This window comes from Phaenicophaeus curvirostris, chromosome 25 (genome assembly GCF_032191515.1).
Source record: "Phaenicophaeus curvirostris isolate KB17595 chromosome 25, BPBGC_Pcur_1.0, whole genome shotgun sequence".
NCBI classification, from domain to species: domain Eukaryota; kingdom Metazoa; phylum Chordata; class Aves; order Cuculiformes; family Cuculidae; genus Phaenicophaeus; species Phaenicophaeus curvirostris.
The window spans coordinates 531,457-554,379 of NC_091416.1; the positions used below are offsets into that span (position 1 = coordinate 531,457).

Consider the following 22,923-nt stretch of genomic DNA (forward strand, 5'->3'; position numbering starts at 1 on the left):
CATGGGCAGGGACACCTCCTGTGGGATCAGGTATCTTGAAATCTCATCCAAGTTGCAGTGGTTTGAGTTAGACATGGATGCTGCTTGCAGCAGTCTCACCCGTGGAAGAACACTCCTGCCCAAATTCAGTGCCAGTTTGTGGCTGAGTGGATTGAAAGACGCTCAGATCAGTCGTTGTTGGGCATTTCCAAAATGTGGGTCCTTCCAAGCCCACTAGCCTTGCACTTCCAGCTGCTTTCCACTGAAAGCCTGTGACAGAACTCATGCTGCTTTCTGCAAGGCTGGGATTCCAAATCTCCCTGGGCTTCTTTTCTCCATGTATAATGAGGATTATGGTTTAATTCCTGCCTCACAAGGGGGTGCTGTGGGGATTGAGAGGGTTAAGGATCTCAGATAGCATTGCAGCAAGGCTATTACAAACCCTTCAACAGAGGGGGACAGAAAACAACCCACTGCTGTTTGCCAACTCCTTATAACTTGCATCAGCTTCCATTAACTGGGAGGCAATTTTCTCACCAGTTCAGATCTAATTTGTTCTCCAACTGCTGGCACTATCCAGAGAACAGCAGGACAGGAGTGACTGTCAGCACCGAATTGCCTTTTAAAAGGACGGTTCTTTCAGATCTGAAGCAGTGTCTGCTGGCTGTACAGTGCACATGTGAACGTATGTGTGTTGATGTAAGCATGTAGGAGGCTGTATCAGGAGAGCTCAGAAGTGAAGCCAAGCAGAGAATCAGCTCAGGGAGGCCTTTGCACCTCTGATCCCTCATTGTTGACTGCACTGCAGACACATTATGTGTGTTTACAGATGAAAAAGCAAAAATAAAACCGATGCTGGATTTAAAATTCTGTTCAGCACAGCCTTCTGCACTGATTCAAAATGTTTATAAACACAGAAGTTAATGTAATCAGCACTGCAGCAAATACACGCCAGGTACATGGCGGAGACAGGGCTGTCAAATGCGCTCCCATCTCGGAATGACAGGCCTCTGCTCTGGGCTCTTCTGCAAACAAAAGCAGCTGATAAAACCCACCGAGGAATGCTTTAAAGAGCAATTCTTCCCCTCCCTCCTCCCCTCCTTTCAATCCCCTCTGGTGATACAATTGTAAAAACTAATATAAGATGTCCATTTGCACAGAGCCTTTCAAGCCGCACAGCCCTGCCGGGTCGTGTGTGTGCAGGGAGCTACCGGGAAGTGGCCACTGCTCGGGAAATGAGTGAGAGCACAGTCCCAGACACCAGTGGAGAAACTGGAGTTCATCAGTGTGGAGGAATTCCTGGGTGACATTTCCTTCCCCAAGAAGTGGTCCCCTGAGGGTTATGCATCAGCCCAGGTCCATTGTTGGCGAGGATGTGCTGTGCTCATCCCAGAGCAGATAGGAGCTGCTTTTACAAAGATTTGGCCCAGCCATTTTTGCCTTGTCTCCAACTCAGCAACTGCTCAGCCCCAGGGAAGGATGTTCCTCAGCTTGCCAGGGAAGACCTTGCCCAAAGGAATTGTGTCATAGAATCACAGAATCATTTGGTTGGAAAACACCTTTGAGATCATCGAGTCCAACAGTACCTGTCCACCGCTAAACCATCCCTGTGTACCTCCTCTACCTGTCTTTCTAATCCCTCCAGTTATGGTGACTCCACCACCTCCCCCAGCAGCTGTTCCAGTGCCTGAGAACCTTTTCAGGGAAGAAATTTTTCCCAACATCCAGTTTAAACCTCCCCTGGGGCAACTTGAGTCCTTTTCCTCTGGTTCTTGTTACTTGATTGAAGAGACCAACACCTACCTCACTACAACCTCCTTTCAGACAGTTGGAGAGAGTGTCATTACAGAACCCTTACCAAACCCACTGTGTGTCCTCCTGCACATCGCCAAAAGACCACACTCATCCATGTTAGCCAGCAGGAATGATTTGGGGAGGTCTCTGTGAAACGTCCTAGTACAGCAGGTTGCTGCAGAGACGTTACCTCACATGCCAGCATCAGCAGAAAACCCTTGTGCTGGCTGAGCAGCCAAAATGCTGGGCGGACAAAACAGTGCTCCACTACAAGCAAGCCTTTTTTTTTTTTTTTTCTTCCAGCCAAATGTTGTTTCATGCTTTAATTGCAATTTTCAAGACCTATATTAGCATGACAACTTATGTAAGTGTTGGCCAACTTATTACACCGATTCTACTATCTCTGCCTAAACCAGATTTCAAAGGGGTGCAGAGGAAGAAGCTTGTATAGCTTTTGGATCTTTGTTCTGATGGCCAGTTGGCATCTAAAATGAGACTTCTACCATCCCTAAGAATCAATACAGGATAAATATCCCTTCTGTACAATATTAGGAATTATTTTCCTTGTGATTCTTCCCTGCCCAGTCCTTCAGACTATCTGAAGCAAGAGGTGGGTTGGTTTTGTCTCTCTTTGTTTCTACTAGAATACATTTATGGATTTCTGAAAGGGGTTTTGGAGCTTCAGAGTGGTTCCTGTACCAGGGGTAGAAAGGATGAGCAACCTTTGAAACCTTTGCCCTATTCTTGCAGCACTATGGTATATCAAGCAGTTAGGGCTCCTCCTCCACGTCTTTGGCTGGGATGTGCTTTAGAAACCTACTCCTACTGCTGCGAGGGTTAGAAACAAGACAAGAAATAATGTGCTAAGCCAGCTGATGTAGCAAAGCAGAAGGCAGCCCCATCATCCCCTTAGAGGACATGCACACAGAGACCTCCCCAAATAAAAAAACCAAGGATGATGCAATTAAATATGTTACATATTATGGTCTTCCTCCCCTAGAAATAACAAAAACTGCCAAACCCAAGTATTCTACTCCTGCCTTTTCTGCTCATGCAGAAGTCCCCTTGGGCTTCACGGAAATTTTGGACTCACAAAAAGCTGCAGAACGGGGGCCCCATGGCACCGTGTAATAAATCTTAGAAGTTAACAGCCAGAACTGTGCCAAATGTGATGGGTTTTGCTCTGCGCAGGATCGTGAAAATAATACATTCGGGCTCAATAAGTTAGGCCTGATGCACCGGGGCTAATGGGCTGCTGCTGCTGCTGCTCATGGCTTTATATCTTTGTCTCAAACGTTTGAGGTCTGTGATTTGGGGAGCCAAGGCCCAAGGCTCTATCAAACCTCCCCATATTCCTGAAGGGAAATCTTAATCGTACCCCAGTTTTTCCTTCTGTGATGGATTTCAGATTTGAGTTTGCAACAAAGTGGGGGGAATTTAAACTGAAAGAGGGAAGATTGAGATGAGATCTTGGGGAGAAATGTTTTGCTGTGAGGATGGGGAGGCCCTGGCCCAGGCTGCCCAGAGCAGGGGTGGCTGCCCCATCCCTGGAGGGGTTCAAGGCCAGGTTGGATGGGGCTTGGAGCAACTGGATCGAGTGGGAGGTCTCCCTGGAGTTGGAACTTGATGGGCTTTAAGGTCTCTTCCAACCCAAACCGTTCCACAATTTCACGTGTTTGCCAAGTCTCTGCTGATTCACCTGCGAGTCCCCAGGAACAGCATTCCCCTTCCCAGCTCTCACAGCAAACGACTTCGGCAATTTCAGAGTTTGTCAAACCACCCCTGCTCCCCACAACCAAGCCAAGCTCTGAAGAGTTGCTGAGGAGGGAAACAGACCTGCCTGGTGCAGAGCAACTTCATGGCTTTGTCTACTCTCTTTCCTTCCGCGGAGGAAAACCTCTGGCTGCTGGAACCATGACTGTGTGATGTGAGGGTAACCAACCCAAGATGTCTTTGCCTCGGTTTGCAGAAAGCTTAAACAATCGTGCTGACGTCTGGCCTGCCCCACGCATCTCCACAGAGGCTATCTCGGGTGCCAGGGGCAGTAAAAGGGAGATAGGAGAGTATAATGCTGGGAAAAATGTAAGTTGGAACATTGTGTAATGTGGGGGGCTCGAGTGCAACTTGCCCAGAGGAGCAATGTCTCATAGGATGTATCTCTGAAGTCGGGAAAAGTACTAATAAGATTTTATGGATTAAACTGGCCAGATAAACACTCCAAGGACAGAAAAACCAACTAGTGCAACAACTGTTGCAAGGATGCTGGGAGCTCTTTATATGTGGTCATTCACAAGGGCAGGGAGTCACGCTCCTACGCTCTGGCCTGCAGCTTTTCAGAAGAGGAGGAGGTAGAAATCACCAGGGCAAGTTCAGCAGCCTCCTCTCTGCAAGCAGGATGTCCAGGGGACATCCAGTGGTCTCCATAGTCTGTAAATCCATTAACTAAACTTCATTACTATGTAATAACTTTTGTTATATCGGAACAAACCTTGTATCTGGCTAATCCGCTTTGTTACAGAGCTGCCCATCCTTCCCTCCAACAGGAATTAACTTCTGAAGGAATTAAAAGGAGGAGGAGACTGCTGGAGGGGTCCTTGGGGGTATCTTTTTATAGCTGCTGGCTGCCCCCCTCCCTTCTCTTTCCCACTATGTGTGGTATCCTCCCCCACTGATTCTGTCCTTTCCTGCTTGCCAGGCATTGATTTGTTCCTGTGTTGTTCTAATGGAGCTTGAAATCAACATGACTTTGTTGGTGCTTGTTGTCATTGTTGTTCACATCTTTGTTTGGGATTCAGCATCCTTGTTGAGGCCAGGGCAGCTCAGGAACCGGCTCTAGCAGGCTAAATACCTCCTTAGCAGAAGATCCACAAAGGCTGTGTCTGTGTCCACATAATAAGGGCTGTTACAAAGCACAGTGAAGTAGAGCCTCCCTCCTCCAGTGTCTCAGCCCTTGTGCTGATTGTGAATCCCCTCGCTTATCAGCGGGCACAGAGTGTCCAGAACAAGCTCCTTCTTTCAGCAGGCCCCATGAAAACGCTGTATATTACTTAGGTTCTACACGAAAAAGCATTTTAAAGTGTAAATCTTGATTCCATATGACAGCTATGTTGATGTCACATGCAGTTTCTGTAAAGCATTTTTACACCATAGAATCGTAGAATGGTTTGAGTTGGAAGGGATCTTAAGGATCATCCATCTCTATGTCGTATCGATGGCCAGATGGAGTTTGCTGTCACAGCTGTGAGTCGCGGCCCAGGCCTGCCTCTGCGCGTGAGGAAATTCAGAAAATACTCTAGTGCACAAAACCTGGGTGCTGGGCTCTGAGATTATCACAGAATCACGGAATGGTTTGGGTTGGAAGAGACCTCAAAGCCCATCCAGTCCCACCCCTGCCACGGGCAGGGACACCTCCCACTGGATCAGGGGCTCCAAGCCCCATCCAACCTGGCCTTGAACACTTCCAGGGATGGGGCAGCCACCCCTGCTCTGGGCAGCCTGGGCCAGGGCCTCCCCACCCTAACAATGAAGAATTTCTTTCTAGTATCTCATCTCAATCTTGCTTCTTTCAGCTTAAAACCGTTCCCCCTCGTCCTATCCCTGCACGCCCTGATCCAGCTGCTTTCAGTGCTGGAAGGCTGGTATGAGATATCCTGACAGCCCCTTCTCCCACAGACTGGGGTGGGCAGAGCCCTGATGCAGGGGATGCTGAGGGGCGAGCAAACCAGGGATCCAGCGGATGCTGTGGGTGAGCAGAGCCCAGATCCAGGGGATGCTGAGGGGTGAAGAGACCCTGGATCCAAGTGATTCTGAGGGGCGAGCAGAGCCTGGATGCGGGTGATGCTGAGGGGCGAGCAGACCCTGGATGCAGGGGATGCTGAGGAATGAGGAGACCCTGGATGCAGGGAATGCTGTGGGGTGGGAGACCCCGGATCCGGGTGACGCTGAGGGGTGAGCAGAGCCTGGATGCAGGGGATGCTGAGGGCTGGGAGACCCTGGATGCAAGGGATGCTGAGGAGTGAGGAGACCCTGGATCCAAGTGATGCTGAGGGGTGAGCAGAGCCTGGATGCAGGGGATGCTGAGGGGTGGGAGACCCTGGATGCAGGGGATGCTGAGGGGTGGGAGACCCTGGATGCAGGGGATGCTGAGGGGTGGGAGACCCTGGATGCGGGTGACGCTGAGGGGCGAGCAGACCCTGGATACGGGTGACGCTGAGGGGCGAGCAGACCCTGGATGCAGGGGATGCTGAGGAATGAGGAGACCCTGGATGCAGGGCATGCTGAGGGGTGAGGAGACGCTGGATGCAGGGGATGCTGAGGGGTGAGGAGACGCTGGATCCAGGTGATGCTGAGGGGCGAGCAGAGCCTGGATGCAGGGGATGCTGAGGGGTGGGAGACTCTGGATGCGGGTGACGCTGAGGGGCGAGCAGAGCCTGGATGCGGGTGACGCTGAGGGGTGAGGAGACGCTGGATCCAGGTGATGCTGAGGGGCGAGCAGAGCCTGGATGCAGGGGATGCTGAGGGGTGGGAGACCCTGGATGCAGGGGATGCTGAGGGGTGGGAGACCCTGGATGCAGGGGATGCTGAGGGGTGGGAGGCCCCGGAGGCGGGTGCCGCTGAGGGGCGAGGAGCCCGCCGGTCGCGGCGCCGCGGGGGCCGGGCCGGCTGGTCCTGGCAGGGAAGGGGTTAATGCGGCTCCGCCCCGCGCGGCCCCCGCGGCCCCGCCCCCCCCGCCCCGCAGCCGCGGCGCGTTCCCGCCGGCCGAGCGCGCAGCCCTGGCCGAGCCCCGGGCGGAGCCCCCCGACCATGGAGCCCCGCGCCCGGCCCCCCGCCCTGCCCCGCGCCTGAGAGCCCCGCACCCGGGCCGGCGGGGGCTGCCCAGCCCCGACACGGCTCCCGCGCCTGCGTCCCCCCTCGCCTTTCTTTTTTCTCTTTTTCCTCCCTTTTTTATTACACTTCCCCTCTCCCCTTCTCTCTCTTTTTTTTAATTATTCCCTTTTTTCTTACATCCCCCTCTCCCGTTCTCTTTTTTTAGTTATTCCCTTTTTTACTACATTCCTCCTCCCTTTATTTTTTATTTTTTTTATTTCATTCCCCCCTCCCCTTCTCCTTTTTTTCTTTATTCCTTTTTTATTACATTTCCCCCCTTCCTCTCCCCTCCCTTTTTTTAATTATTCCTTTTTTTTTTTTAATCGCATTTTCCCCCTTCTCCCCCGCCCCGTGGACGAAGGCACCGGCGCTGCCCCGCGCCCCCGCGGATGCTCGGAGCGCTCTCTCCAGCCTCATCCTCCCTCCGAGCTCCTCTTTGTCCTCCTGAATACACTTCCTTCCCCCCCCCGCCCCCCTTTTTTCCCCCCACTTTCTTTAATCCTTATTTTTAAGGAGAACTGAGCATCACCGGGGGTGGGGAGGGTGGGGAAGGGGGGGTGCCCAGCGACGCTGCCACACCGACCCCCTGCCCACTCCTCCTGAAGGGACTCTCATGGCTTCACAGCTGCAGACAAGCTGCCCCGCGTCTTGCTGGACTATCGGAGTTTGCATCCTGGCTGCGGCGCTTCTACCAGGTGAGAACGGGTCCCCCAAGGCCCGGGGGGGGGGGGGGGCAGGCTCCGCTGTCGGGGGGGTGCTTTGTTTTTTTGGGGTACCCATGGCTCGGGAAGCAAGGATGGAATCGCGTTTTTCCTCTTTTTGGGGTGCTCGCCCCGGTTTGGAGCAGGTGTGGAAGCATCTGCAGGAGGGGGGGTGAGAGCCTGGGACGATTTCATCGCTTGTTTTGGAGAGGAACAAGACGATCGTTTGTTTTGGAAGCAGCTGCAGGCAGCGGGCTCCGGAGCCCTGGGAGCTGAGGCGGTTTGTTTGCTTTTTGGATCGAGCGGTGTCTAGCGAGGCAGAGCAGCCAGGCTCCCGGGAAAGGGAGCCACGAGGCTGGGGAGCCAGCACAGATGTTCCGGGAGGAGGGATGGAAGGTTTCGGCTCTCCAGCACGCCCAGAATCCTCGCTTCCCTCAACACACGCTTCTCGTGGGCTCCTTTTGCGGAGGGGCTGGACTGCTCCCAGATTTCAGACCGTACTTTCACTGCTTTTGCATGGATGTCTGATATCATCCCAGCCGCCCCTCCTGGTTCCCATCCATCCCTCCTGGTTCCCATCCATCCCTCCTGGTTCCCATCCATCCCGCCTGGTTCCGATCCATCTGTCCCTGGAGAGGGGGCGGCTGGCAGGGGTTTGGTGGTTGCGGAGCAGCCCGTGTCCCCTCCGCGGGGCTCGGTCCTGCCCGGGGCTCCAGCGCAGCGCTGGGAGCGGGAGGGTGACCCACTTTGTGAGGTGCCCTGGGGGAGGCTCTCTTATTCCACTCCAGTGCAGAACGGGTTAATGCCATCCTGAACGGCTTTACAGAGTCTGCTGTGGGAGATGTGGAAAGGGGACCCTCGGTGTGGGTTTACAGCGCTGGTGAATGAACTGGGAAAGGCGCATGGAAGGGATTTTTTGCGTTTTTGAGGGTAGGCTCCCGTTTGCTGGGTCTGGAGCGGGTGGCAGCAGGCACCCCCCCCGGCTGGTGTCCAGCCTCCTGCAGGGGTACGAGGCAGCCAGTGCCCGCAGACGAGGGGGTTCTGCAGCTGGAGAGGAGAAGTTGCAGTGAAGCAGGGTGGAATTGGCTCCACTCCTCCCCTTGTAGGGCTGGGGCAGCGTCCTAGAAGAGCAGCCGGGCTGTCTGGGCTGTGACTCTGAGATGTGGCCACTCTTAGCGAGGTTTGGGCCAAATGACCGTCACTCTGAGCAAACACCAGGGCCCGGGTTTCTCCGGTGCCAGCGGAGACAGAGGTGAGAACACCCGGCGCATGGGAGGTCAGCGGAGCACAGGGCTCGGTGGTCTGGCTAAAGTGGGTGAGGGCAGAGGTGGAATGGGAGGGGGGTGGTCAAGAAACTGGGGAGACTGTGAGAGGGGAAAGGTTAAAAGTGATGAGAAACCAGGTCTGGGTGTACCTCTGTATTCCCAGGACAGGGATCTGCTGTGCATTGCAAAAAGAGGTGAGGGAAGGGACAGCCTCGGGCTCCCTGCACGCTGTGCTTCCAGGCAGGTGCCTGGCCGAGCTTTGTCTCCTCCCAAGGAGGCTCAAAACTTTCCATGCCATTCTTCACCTGGTCTTCCCTCCTCCTCACCCCTCCACCAGGCAGCTTGGTGCAGGAAACCTTCTCCACAACCCGTGGGAAAGGCGCTGGAGGTGGAGTAAGCTGTGGTGACTGTGCTGGGTAAACCAAAAGGGGTTTATTCTTCACCAGTCTCTCCAGGAATTGCTTTCACCAAGAAGACTCAGTGACCAGCCTGGCATCTCACCTTGTCCTGCCAAGGGATGGTTTTTCCCCCACTTATTCTGTTTTTGGCCGTTCTGGAGGCTTTGCTGCCAGCACTCAGCCAATCTCATCTCCTGCCACTCTGCCGTAGTCCCATAGTTTGTCTTGCACTGTCCCGCTGACAGCTCTGCCAGGATAAGCCAGCGGTGCATCTCGTGGTGCCTTGCCAAGGAGAGGAGTCGGCCAGCTCTGCAGTGCTCCGGGAAGATAATCCTTCCCGACCCTGGTCCGTGCTCACCGAGTACCCTGAAGTTTGTGTGGGCGAGACTCTGCTGGACCAGTTTAGTGGTGGATGCACCACATTTCCAGGAATGACTAATCCTGTATTATTTATTTATTCATTCATTCCTTTTGTTCGTTTGTGCCCTTATTTGTGCTGTGGATGCATCCCGCAGCTGCAGGGAAGGATATGCACAATACTGTGCTAGGTGCTGCACAAAGTCCTTGCTGAAGCCCAGGTCTGAATGCTGTGCTAAGGCAGGGAGTTCAAGTTCACAATGTATCGTGCCAAAAACCAGCTGAGTGTACGTATCTAACAAGCTCTACGTAAGCTTTGAATGCAGACAGGCTTGCTTATCAAGCAGAAGGGGTGAGGAGAACTTAGGATCCTCTATTATAAGTGAATTAATAGCTGTGGATATGGTTGGAAAATGCAGTTTGGTACCTATCAGCCAAGAAGGATGGGAGGAAGGCAGGAGACACTACCTGCTCTCGGGAGAACGTTTCGTGCTTATCTGATCCATGCCATTTTGTTCCCATCCACGTATGCTACCTCCCCCTTCTGACAATGTTAGCTTTTTTTTTTCTGGTAAGGAAATAAAAGTTCCCTGCTGTAAAAGCTGTAAGGAGTCCCTTATAAAAATCTGCTTTACAAATTGTCTTTAATGTGATCGGCTCAATCGTCCAGAACGGATTCAGTTCAGGGTTCCTGCAGCCTTCCATGCAAATCTGCCTGCCTGTCTATTTGGAACCATTAACCAGGTATCAACTCGGGCTACAGCATTAGAGCTTCAAGATATTAATATGTATAGGGTTTATTGAAAAGCTGTGGGGTAGTAGGGAGGAGAGATACTAGGCGGCTGATCCGCAGAGGTTAGGAACACTTGCGGTTAAATTTATGCTTTACGAGTCTTAACAATCTGTCTGTTTATCCCCGCCATGAAACTCGGTGCAGCTTGAGATGCAACCACGCAGAGCGGAGGCATTCGTCTTCTGCTTGGTCCTGCATCTGCAGAGCTGGGCTTATTATTCCAAATGTTCCCCATTGTCTGGGGACAAATTCCTGTCTGCTACCACAGCCTCTTGGGTCGGAGAGGAGCCTGAACTTTTTCTGTGCAAAGTGCTTTGAGATCCTCAGCAGGGGAGGGCTGGAGAGGTGTTTGAAGCTTTGACACAGGGTTTTTCCATCACAGCGCTTGAAAGCGGCACTGGATGAGCTGTGGTTGACCTGATGGCCTTAGGGCAAACTTGGCTGCAGCTGGAGGCAGGGTTGCTTTTTGAGGAGGTGTGACAGCTCTCTGGAGAACTGGGAATAGTCAAATCGTGTCACTGCAGGATCTGGTCCGTCCTGTACTCTGCAGAGCTGCTTTAATATCCCAAAGCTGCTTCCAAAAGGCGAAATCTTACCAGAGTTCTGTTCAGCCTTTGGTTTGAGTTCTTAGTTGTTATTTTTTATTTCCCCCCACCTATCTCCTCCTAAAACTTGGAAACAACATCATAACGCTATTTTAGGAAGCAAATGCATGTCTTTCACTGGTATTTTCTTACTGAGCCTCACTCCTTGCGGTGGAACCAACCCATCAAGTTGAACTCCGGTGTGAATTGCTGAGCTCCTGGATGTGTCAGTGTGGGTGAGGTGAGAGGCTCTACAGAGAGCCAGCTCAGCCCACAAGCCGGCATGGTGGCTGCCCCATGGCCTGAGCCGGGGGACGACTGTGATTAATGCTATTTGCTCTCTGAACCAGCAGCGTTAATCAAGCAAGAGCTCCCAACCCAGTGCACATGGATCCATTTGCAACGAGACATACAGAAAAGCATTACCGCATCTCACAACGCATCTAGCATGAGGCAAACACTCGGAATTTATTTGTGGCTGACAAGATGCTGGTGCTGGCAGAGCCTGGCACATTTCTCCTCACATCACTCCTCCTCTGGGCTGCAACTATACCAGCCACAAAGCCGAATTTACAGGGAGGCACCAGAAGGATCCTTTGGGCACCGTTCACACCTCCGTTGAATCATGAAGGGAACCAGAAGAGCTGGTTGTCCTGACCTGCTTCCCAGGCTTGTGTTCCCACTGGCACCCTGTGCCCTCTGCCAGCACTGCTAAGGCTGGGGACAGCCCGTCATAATGCGGGAAGAGCTCTGGGAGGCCACTGCTAGCCCAGGGAAGGCTCTTTCCCATCTCCAGTGCTCTGGGGAGTTGCACAGCACTGCCAGCAGACAAGCCTCTGGGGCAGATGGGGCAGCACAGGGGGAAACCGATGTTTTAGAAGAGCAGATGTGAGACTTATACTGCAGGGATGAATTGGTGAGTCCTCAGGTGCATAGCTGCGATCCTGGCCTCTGAGAAGAAGGCTGTATCCTGTAACATCATTGCTCAAGGTCACGATGGCTCTTGCTCAATCCTTTTCACAGGCCAGCAAGGCACATTGGTGCAAAAAGCAGAAACAAGTGAGAGCGACAAAGGTACTCCAGTCTGAGCAACCCCTGGAGATCTTCTTGCTTTTTCAAACACATCAGATGAAATCAGGGCAGCTCTGATGCAGGGTGAGTTGGTGCTGCCAGCCACTGGAGTTGGGATCCAGTTTGCATTTGAGACACCTATTATGTTAATTACCGGAGCGCAGCCATCCCAGCACAGAGAATTCAGAGCTCTGCAATGAGGGCTCCCTAACCTACATTATTGTTTCAGGTGAAAATTTGTTTAACTAAGGAATGAAACCTCTCATGATACATCCGTTGGTGCTCCTCCTGGCTCCTATTGAGCCACAGATATTCATTCTCCTGGCCTTACAGATTTCTTTGCTTCTCCCAGTAAGGGTTTATTCTGGGCTAGATGGATGCACGTACCCTCTCAGCACCCATGCGCGTAGCCTCTCAGCTTGGTTTTTAAGGAAGAAATCCAGAGCAGAAGAGAAACTCTTGCCTAAGCTGCTCAAATGCAGAAGCATCATCCATGGGAGGAAGGAGTTTCCCAGCAGTCTGGGAGTGAGAGCCCATGGCAGCCAGACAGGCACCTCCTTGTCCTTCCAGTGTGCCGGATTTAAAGTCCTGCATTTACAGTTTTGTCTCTGTCACGCAAGGAAATGGGAAGCAAAATTTGCTGGCACAAAATTTGCTCAGTATTGTGTTATTTTCTATGACCTGTGCTGTCATTTCTGTGTGTCCCTGCCTCCACAGGCATGGGGAGTTTAGCGCCTTGCTGTCCATTTGTTGTTTCTCTCCATCTCTGATGCAGCCGTTCATGCAGGCTGGCATCATAAAAGCTGCAGCAGCTCTCGGCTCTGCAGGAATCCCAAGGCACATGAACAGCAGCTACTGGGCATGAGGAGAGGAGAGCAAATCCTTGCTGTTTGCTTGGCCCAGGAGGACCCCATCCCAAGGGCTGCTGGTGCTCTGTGTGGCGCAGGTCTGGAGTGACTGGGGCCAGGAGGAATCTGGGCTGTGGTCTCTTGTCCCTTTGGCATTTCTGTGGGGTGCTGGGGGTGGATAGAAGTAGCTGACCCAACCTGGTGAACCATCTCTTCTCCATTCCCCCATGATAAAGCTGTCTCTGCAGGAGGTTTATAATCCTCCTTTGAGGTTTTTTGGTGTGATGCAGGAGGAAAGGCTTTCTAAGCGCTATCTACCCAACTCCGCCTTTCTCCCTCGCTCTGCTTCTGGCCTGCCCTTCCTGGCTCTGAGCTGGCCCAGCTGGAGATTGATGTGCATCTCTGCTTTCCATCTTCATTCAGCCTACAGCTGGGCAGGGCACAAAGGCTTAAGGAGAGGCAGGATCCTTGTGACTCTCCTCCCTGAAAGAGATAGGACGGGGATGGGATTTTCTGTTCCCCGTCCCAGCCTTTCTAACTGCAGAGAAGAGTAAAGCGCCTCCATCTGCTCCCAGCCATGCAGGGATGCTACGGAAGGACCTGCAAATCACATCACTGCCTTGAAGCACTGGCAGGTACCAGATGGACCACCTGGATATGAGACAGCAGGTATTCCCAAGCCTAGTTAGTCAAGAGGACTTGGCCTCCATCTCTTCTCAGCAGTTCTCTCTCTGCCTGGGGAACCCCTGTAATCAGACTGATTTTGAGTCTGTTTTTTTTCCTTTCCCATGGAAGATCCATTCCTCCCCCCGTGCTAGAGCGAGGCATCCGGAGGCATGGCCAGCACTGACAGAGGGTCCATGCAGCTCACAGCCAGTGGCTAACATCCAGCGTTTCTGCGCTGGTGACAGGCAAGCGTGGTTCCCAGCACAAAGGCCCATCTGTGTGGGCTGGAGCGGAGCACTGTGTGGCCACCTGAGAGCAAAACCAGCCTTGTTCTCTCTGTGAGGGTAAAGACATTGGATCAGAACAGGCTGCTGCAGAGGAGGGTCTGTAGCCACATCATGTGGATGCATGGGGTATGTGGTTTCAGCTGGCCTTATAGGTATCTACGTTTTGCACTGAGGATCCCACACTGGGAAAAGCACAGGTTTCATTTCTTATTTTCTGGCAAGATATGCTCTGGACTGAGGGGGATGCTGCTTGAGAAGCTTTTCACTGACCATTCTCACGGTCCCAAGCGGACGGTCTGGGGACGGAGTTCTGGCTCTGGGCTCAGGGTTTAATGCTAATGGGTAGAAGAGGCTGGTGGGACTCCAGAGCTGAAGCAGAACCCTATAATTAGAGGCTGTTGTGCTGAGTGTCCTAGCAAAGCCAGGGGTTACAGATGGTATATGATGAGCAGAAGTCGTAAACCTAGGGGAGAGTTTGAACAGGATTTACTGGGAGGCAAATACAGAGAGCTGGTTAGTTCAGGAGGAAGGTCAGGGTTTCTGTCACTGTCTTGTCTGGGTTTCTAGGCAGGATGCTTTGATATGCAATGACCGTGGTGGCCTGTGCAAGATACTGGCACACAGGGCTGGGGAGAGCAGCAAGGCAGGAGCAAACTTTGCACTGTCCTTAGACAACCCAAACAAATGAGCTAGATGAGCTCAGAGTCCGGGCTGGCTGAGTTGTCGGCACACTGTGGATCATAACTCACCCCTCAACCAAACCCACGGCAGCAATTACTTTCCTAAGTAACCGTGCCAGAGACTGATGGGTGCTGCGTGCCCACAAAGCGACTGCTGGGGGTGGGCAGGAGAAGGGTATGCATTGCTGCTGGTACATTAAACATCCATACGAAGCCTGCAGTCAGGAGTGCAGTGGTTTCACAGAAGAATTAAGCTGCATCAAACTATGGCTGCTTTTTTCTTAGGGAAAGGTATCTAATGGGCTTTACTCTTTGACTTTTCCTGGGCTGGATAATCAGTGCTGAGACCACTTGTAGGCAAGCCCAGATTCCTATTTCCACCAGAATAGTTGTGCCAATGGTCTTTCTAGTCTGGGGATGCCAAAACTAGAGGAAGTGTTAAAGCTGGATAATCAAAGTGGCTTTAAGGGTTGTAAGTATGCCCGAGAAAGAGATCACCCCTGTTCCAGACAGGTCCACTGCACTATGTCCTTGCTGCTCTTGCCTGTGTCACCTTACTCACTTAACCGAGGTCTGTGTCGTTTGGGAGGCAATGTTGTTTTAAGGGCTTGGACAGCAGGCAGCGATTTGGTGGGAGACAACTGCTCAAGCTGCTCGTTGCTGGGCCTGTTCGTGCTCTCCCCCTTGTCAGCTGCACCGGTGCGGTGGTGAGGGACCAGGTTGTGGGAAGGGGTATCTTCTGGGTGTGGAGTGGAACCAAGGGTGTGCCCGTTTATGGTCATTCAGGGCAGGGTTGTGTTGCATAGCAGCATCCTTGACGGGGTGTAATTTATATCAACATTATATCACAGATTCCATTGGATATAGGACCCCTCTTGGCTCGGTAGGCAGTGTTGCTGGGTGCTGTTAACCTGCGGTTTGTACCCCACAGCTGGACACATCGGAGCTCTGTGTATTTTACTTGGAAAAGATGAATTTCTTGTGTACCAAGGGGCTGAGATCTAGTGGTAGGTGTTGAAGAAAGTGCAGTCTCAGACCAGCCCAGGAGACAAACCTACAGGACACTTCTCATCATGACTTGTTGTGTCATCTTGGTAAAGCACATGGTTTCTTACGAAAGGCCTTAGGAAAAGCTTCTTGCTTTTCTCTTCAAGGCCGAGGTTATGAAAGACACTCGCGCACTAACACATGAATCAACACGCATGTACCGGAATGCCATTTCTGTCCCGGTGTTTGTCCCTGCGCAGGCATGTCCACCCTGCTGCCAGAGCTCCCTTCTCGCTGGACTTGCAGCGCTTTTCTGCTGTCTCCTGGAGCAAAGCAGGGCAAGGAGTGCAGCGAGGGGACCTGCTGCTATTGCTTGTGACATCTGTGGTAGTTCCTCTTGCGTCCCACCCAGGGATATGAGACCCGGACCTTCAGGGCAGCAGCAGTGCCCTCCTTACTGGTGGGCAGGAGGGCTGGACCAGCCTCTGAACATCTGCTGTGCGATGAAATGGAGGAGAGGGATTGCAGGGGAGCAGGGAGAGGCCAGGAGCTGTGTGAGCAAGTTGCATGAAGAGACTTTTATTACCTATGGGCCTGAGCTTGCCAAGCTTATCTCGTGCTTGGGTTCAGCGGGAACCCAGAGAAAGTGGGGGAGGATTTATTGGGATCTCCTTGTAGAAGGAGTGATTACAGTGTGCTCTGATCTTTACAGGAGGCTTGTTTGGGGATTTGCTTGATGCTCTGATGTCTAATAGGTGTGCTCATGTATCCCTTTGATACAAGCTGAACAGGATCCTTTTGGGAGGATGGCAGCAGTCCTGGTAAGGGATGGGAGGGAGAGAGGCTTGCACAGAGCACAGCCTGTAAAAGAGGGAATGTTCTCAGTGCCTGAGGACCCCAGAGGGAATTCAGAGCAGGACTGAGTTGGGCAGGAAGAAAACTGCAGTGCTTGCAGAGAAAGGCAATGCTTTCTCAGTTTATATTTGGGTCCTCAAAGACCCCCCTGAGAGCAGGGCTGAGAACTCTGGCATCATTGTTCAGCCTGGAGAAGAGAAGGCCCTGGGGAGACCTTAGAGCAGCTTCCAATACTGAAAAGGGCTCCAGGAAAGCTGGGGAGGGGCTCTTGATCAGGGAGTGCAGGGATAGGATGAGGGGAAGGGTTTTCAGCTGAAAGAGGGGAGATTGAGATGAGATCTTGGGAAGAAATGTTTTGCTGTGAGGGTGCGGAGGCCCTGGCCCAGGTTGCCCGGAGAAGTCATGGCTGCCTGGAGAGGGGTTCAAGGCCAGGTTGGATGGGACTTGGAGCACCCTGATCCAGTGGGAGGTGTCCCTGCCCATGGCAGGGGGTTGGAACAGGTCCCTTCCAACTCAAACCTTTCTGTGATTCTATGATCATTACTCCTCCTGTGGCAGAATGTTGCCCTGTGGCATCCTTCAGCCTGTGATCGGTCGACCTGTGATCAGGTAAGATGTCCTAGAGGACTGCCAAAACCCGAGCCCACCCCACTCCATACCCTGCACGGGGAAGGAAACACTAACCAGCTGCAGGAACAATAACGCATCAGAAAGGGAAGCTGGCCTGGTGACCCTGCACAAGCTGATTTTCCCTGCCTCACAGCTCAGGTGGCCTTGCCACGCAGAACAGCTGGGACACAGTGCTCCAGCGGGCAAAGCACCACGTGAGGCTCTGCCCTGGCTCCAGCTCCAGGGCCACGTCCTTCAGCTGACATCCCCGAGCAGCTCCCAGTGTCCCCCCCCTGCTGTGTCTGGTTGCAATCTCTGGCTCCTGGCCCGGCAAACCCGACTGCAGTTCCCGTGAGGGTGCCGCTGCGTAGAGCTGTGTCACCTCCTCTCCTGTGGGACATCATCCCAGACACCGAGTAAGCAGGGACAGTGCAGAAGTCACCCCCTTAGGATTCAGAGGAGCTGGTTTGCCTTTGCTGCTAATTCAGCTGAGAACTGAACTAGCAATTTGCCAGTGAAAGAACCTTTATCCCTCAACTCCCCCCAAGTCCCCAGCCCTTCTGGGAGTTTGATTTCTCAGCTCACAACAGAAGGATGGTGGTAGGAATGAATTCTCCGGGGCTAATAATCCCAGCTATTACACTGTAGAAAGAAAATTCTTTCTCTCTTTGCGTGGCAGGAACAGACTTTCAAAAATGTACCCCGATTTTTAAATACCCTTTTCGCCTGTGGTGTAAATACTAAAATGTGTTTTTCCTCTTCCCCTCTCTCGGAGTTTAAAAATATCGCTAGCCTGGGGAGGTGCATCTTTCAGCAAGATTTATAACGGCTGCTCTCAAGTGATGTGGAAAATGAGCTTCCCTCTGCCCCATCCAGGCTGGCACCTTCCAAGAATTTATTTCCTTTATTTGCGTGAGCCTAAGAATACTTAGAGGCTGCATCTCCGCCCAAGCACTCTAATTATTTAAGTTTTGTTTATGGCCAGTCTCTGGGGAGCTGAGTAGGTCCAGGCTGCTGATCCTTCCCTCCGTCTGGGTAATTCAGCCCTGCATTACTGCCGTTTGATAATGATCAACAAATCACAGATGCTGTCTCTCTTGCCCGCTATGTATCACCCCGGCTCCGTAAATTGGCCGAGCCTTTGGAGCTGGCGTGAGCAAGATGTGTGTGTCCTCTGCTGCACACAGGCAGGGAGCAGGGGTTTGTGAATCAGCATAGTGAGGAGCTTGCTGGAGCAGGATCTTCTGCCCAGGACCTAGCGTGGCAGGGATCTGGACCTTGCTGGAGCATTTCAATGCTATCTCAGCTTTGCTTCTATTATGGTATGCATACCTACGTGGGCACAAAGCTTTGGCTCATTCCTGTGCAGCCATCTGTGTCCTGGTCAGTGCCCTGTGCCATGCCCATGCCACGTTGTAACTCCTTCCTCACTTTTGTCTCTGGCAGCCGGTGGGAGTCTGCTGCTGATGGGGTGGTTGGGTGCTGCTACGGAGGCAGGAGCTGGGGATGTCAGGGTACAGTGAGGAGGATGCACCTTCCCTGTGCCCCTGCGCTACGTTGGCGCAGACACAGCCTAACTGAGGATGGAGGCTGCTTCCTCGGCATGGCCAGGTGAGAATTTGGGCTCTGCTGCTGGCCAGTGTCTTGCTCCACAATCTAAGCTGTGGCTGCCTCTGGTCTTACGCCTCTCTGCAGCTCCTTCCTACAGCATCTGCTCCACCAGCATTGCCCAGTCCCCACCCTGTGCCAGGTCCCTGCCAAGCTGCGGTTGAGGCTGACTCCTGTTAACCAGCTTGGCCGAATGAGAGTTTAGTCAGTGAGGGGCTCTTTTCCAACCCCTGCGCCAAAGCTTCCCAGCCTAATCCATAGGAATCTGTAGTCTCAGGAGGCCGCATGGTTGCCAGCGCCTCTGCTCCCATCACGCTCCATGATAAAGAGAAAGCAAGAGAGATTTTGATTACGTTATGACAAGCACCAGAGAGATGGAGTGAAAGCTGCAGCCTGCCTGTTGTAATTCCAATTAGCAGGGGTAAATGTGGCCAAAGCCTGACAGCTGTATTGATCCAAACTTTGTATGGGGAGAACCTTTAATTCAGTTTTCAAAGGTCCCTGGGGCATGGGGGCCAAGCACATGTACAGCTGTGGGGTAGGGAGGAGAAGAAAAGCCTGTTTATAACGGAGCACATGAACAGGCAACTGCATTTTGCCATCTGAAATGCCAGAGCCAGCCTGGTAGCTGAGCTGTCCTCAAAATCAGTGCTGCAAAATCGCCTTGAACCCCTTAGGACCTCTCTCTACCCACATGGTGAAGCAGGTCTTCTTGATGCACACGTGGAATAAGTTTATCAAGACTCAGTTTGTGCTCTAGACAGAACGTACCCAAGTTAAATAAACCAGCAGTGATCTCCCTTCCAGGGAACAAAAGCCCAAGGCTGCATGGAAAAGTGGGGAGGAAGGAGGCAGGGGTGTTTCCCTCTTGCATTTCAACGCAGCTCCTCAAGGTCAGAGCTGAGGCAGGCTGGCAGATGCTGTGGGCAGGCTGTTTGTGCAGATGCTGTCTCAGCTGTACCCTTCCTGTGGCTAAGGGGAGGACTCCAATCTGCAGTTTTGCTGCTATTGATCTGAGACCTTTCACTAGCTCTAAATTAACTTTGGAAACAGAAGGCTAAAAACATTCCTTGTAGGTATATGTATTCTTTTGTATTCCTGATGCCCCAACTGCTGCCATGCCTGCAGAGGACCTTGCTGGAGATGGGAATATCTGCTGCCTCACACTGACTTCTCCCAGGCGTGAATCAGCTTTTACTCAAAGAGAATGAATTGGCCTGGAGGTGATGGCAAAGGCAGGCTGAGCTCAGAAGGGCTGGCATCGTTTCTTGGCTTTGCCACAAGCTCCCTGGAATATCCTTGGCTGGCTCACTTCACCTCTGTGTGCCTTTCCTTGTCAGGAGCTGCTGGTAGCAGCCCCTCTCTCCTCTGCTCGTACTGCCCTGTGTCTGCAGGGTCCTCTGCACGACTGCTCTTGCCGACAGCACTCGGGACAAGCAGGGGACCATTTGCAGAGTGCAGGGAAACCTGACTCCCCTTTCTTTTGTCGGTTTTCATAGCGGCCAGGAGCCCACAGCTCCTTTCCTAGGAATTGTTTTGCACAGATCAGCGTTCAAATATTCTGTCCGCGCAAACACTGGACCCAGTTTCTTGCAGCTCTCCGTGGGTGTTGTGTGGGTTGAAATCATGGAAGCGGGTGAACGATTGGCTTCCCTGCCTGGTTTAATTCAAAGCCCTCTTGTTTTCTTGTTTCACTGGTTTTGTGTTTGGGTCACCTGTGGTTTACAGCCCTCTGTACCCCTGCTGCCCTGCCAGCCCAGGGCAGATCCCATCCACACCCACTCTTTGCTGGATAATGCAGTGGGTGGGACAGGCGATGGAGGTCCACATGGTGCTCTGTCCTTTGGTGAATTTGCTGTGAGTGCTGAGGCAGGAAGGATGGCTGCATGCTGGGGACAGTAATTAAAGTCTTTGGGTATCTGAAGGGATCTGTTAGAGCGAGTCCAGAGGAGGCCACGGACATGATCCAAGGGTTGGAGCACTTCCCATATGAGAAAAGGCTGAGAGAGATGGGTTGTTCAGCATGGAGAAGAGAAGGCTCTGGGAAGACCTTGGAGCAGCTTCCAGTGCTGAAAGGGGCTCCAGGAAAGCTGAGGAGAGGCTCTTGATCAGGGAATGCAGGGATAGGATAAGGGGAAGAGTTTTCAGCTGAAAGAGGGGAGATTGAGATGAGATCTTAGGGAGAAATGTTTTGCTGTGAGGGTGGGGAGGCCCTGGCCCACGTTGCCCAGAGAAGTCATGGCTGCCTGGAGAGGGGTTCAAGGCCAGGTTGGAAGGGGCTCTGAGCCACTGGACCCAGTGGGAGGTGTCCCTGCCCATGGCAGGGGTGTGGAAGACTTTAAGGTCCCTTCCAACCCCAAACTGGGTGATCTTTAAGTTCTCTTCAACACAACCTACTCTATGATTCTATGATCTGCAATGTGTCTTGCTTTTGCCGCTAATTTCCTAACTGTCTGTGAGCGAGTTTCGTAACACCCGAGCTGCCTTACTGTAGAATGCAGGTAACATAAATACCCTGCCTGTTGCATGAACAAGGCCTTCAAAAACCCTGTGGTCCTTCCGTAAGACAGGGCCGGTAGCAATGCCAGCCCAGGTCCTATAAGCCATCCAACTTGTTTCACGTGTGAGCCATCACATGGTGCCTATTATAGTTGCCTCAGACAGCAGATGGATTTAAATAAGTGTCTTTATGCTATAAAAGCTTTCTAGTCTATCTCCTGGGTAGATTACGAGGTTAGCCATATGCAAGAGTCTATGGTATTCCAAGGCTGGGAGTAACTTGCTTAGAAAAACATGTCCCACATGGGAAGCCTTTTCTTTTGTGGCCAAAGGAGCTACAAGATGCAGTGACACAGGGAAAGGAGGTTCCTATGCAAGCTCCCTGGAAACTTGGAGCTGTGACACTGCAGCTCCGTGTAAAAGTGAGGAAGCAGCAGGCTCAGCAACGGCCTCCTGCCTGCCCCGGGCTGCTGGCAGCCTGAGAGGGTTGTTCGGCCTGGAGAAGAGAAGGTTCCAGGAAGACCTTAGAGCAGCTTCCAGTACTGAAAGGGGCTCCAGGGAAGCTGGGGAGGGGCTCTTGATCAGGGAGGGCAGGAATAGGATGAGGGGGAACAGTTTTCATCTGAAAGAGGGGAGGTTGAAATGAGATCTTAGAAAGAAATGTTTTGCTGTGAGGGTGGGGAGGCCCTGGCCCAGGCTGCCCAGAGCAGGGGTGGCTGCCCCATCCCTGGAGGGGTTCAAGGCCAGATTGGATGGGGCTTGGAGCCCCTGATCCAGTGGGACGTGTCCTTGCTCATGGCAGGGGTGTGGAAGACTTTGGGGTCCCTTCCAACCCAAGCCATTCCATGATTCTGTGATGCTATGCCCCCAGGTCTCTCTGCACCCCCTTCCCTACTCCTCCTGCCCCAGCATCCCAGCAAGCTAGGCTGGAATTGTTTCAGACTGGATGAGTTATTACAAAATCCTGGTCAGGACAGGGAGAGAAATGGAGGGTTTAAAGTTCGATAATTGTTAATTATTACCCAAGCTTCCCAGGAGACTTTCTGGGAACAAGACATGCCTCTCCGCTGCAAAGGTGTTTTGTGGAACATTAGTCTCTGTCCTGGCCTCACAGAGTCCTTTCTCTCTGCCTTCTTTCTGCCTCCAGTGGGATTAATAAAGAGCTGCTGGAGAGCTTCTTATCTAGCAGCTGAATAGTGTTTGTAATACAGGGAGGGGAGGCAGCTTTGATCCAGGAAAGAGAGTGGAGGGGAAAAAAATACATTGGCTATTGGGGTGGTGGGGAGGGTGTGGGCCAGGCTGGGCTGGGCTGGCGCGTGGGAAGCGGGCATGGCTGTTGCTGTGCCCAACCTGTTCTGCAGAGAAAAGTTGTGGGTTTCCAGGGCCTGTCAGGCTGGGGAAAAAAGGGCTGAACCCAGACACCAGCAGGAAAAGATCTGGGAACCCCACTGAAGGAGAAAGAAGTAAGGGAAGGGGTGCTGTGGACACCTCCGTCCATGGGTTTGCAGCCTCCCACAAGCTCTTGCCCTGGCATGGACATCCCTAGCAGGGTGTTGGTGCCCAGCAGCTCCTGCTCTCACCAGCAGAAGTGGCTGCATCCAAGCTGGCAGCAGTGCTTTCGCCAGGCGGGAGCCCGCAGGCGAAGGGCCACACCTGAGAGAGGCAGGACGGGCTCCGGCTCTTCTCACGGGTGTGGGTTGGGAGCCGGTTGAGCCAGGCTGAGCCCCTGAGGCCAGGATCTCTGTGAGCGTGCCAGGGCCACGGGAAAAGGAGCAGCTTGGCGCAGGGAGAAGCAATTGCTTTTAGTTAGGAGGGGTTTCAGCTCACTGCAGCGCAACGTGCATCTTCCTAACACGTGCTTCTCACCCAGGGACCACTTGCTTTCTGTCCCCAGCCTCTTCTGGCCCTTGAGCTCTGAAAAACACTGCTTCCCAGGTGGGAAGAAAGCTCCCTGGACTCTGTGGGCAAGCAAAGCAGCTCTCTGGCCCCCATGGATCTTGGTATGGGGCTGCAAAACTCAGCCATGATCTGCAGAGACTGAACTTGTCTGGAGCTAGGGAAGTTGCGATCATGGTG

General features: G+C 52.7%; 1 protein-coding gene across 5 annotated transcripts in view; it reads left to right on the forward strand.

Annotated features, from left to right (window-relative positions):
* The first annotated feature begins 7,163 nt into the window (after positions 1-7,163).
* NECTIN1 (nectin cell adhesion molecule 1) overlaps positions 7,164-22,923 on the forward strand; it is a 100,741-nt gene continuing 84,981 nt past the window's right edge. For 2 of the 5 annotated variants that reach the window (XM_069876290.1, XM_069876291.1), the window contains exon 1: positions 7,164-7,334. In XM_069876290.1, coding sequence (XP_069732391.1) covers positions 7,253-7,334 — 82 coding nt within the window. In that variant the 5' untranslated portion in view covers positions 7,164-7,252. The remainder of the gene's footprint in view (positions 7,335-22,923) is intronic. The other 3 variants (XR_011339095.1, XM_069876293.1, XM_069876292.1) reach the window with 2 other exon arrangements.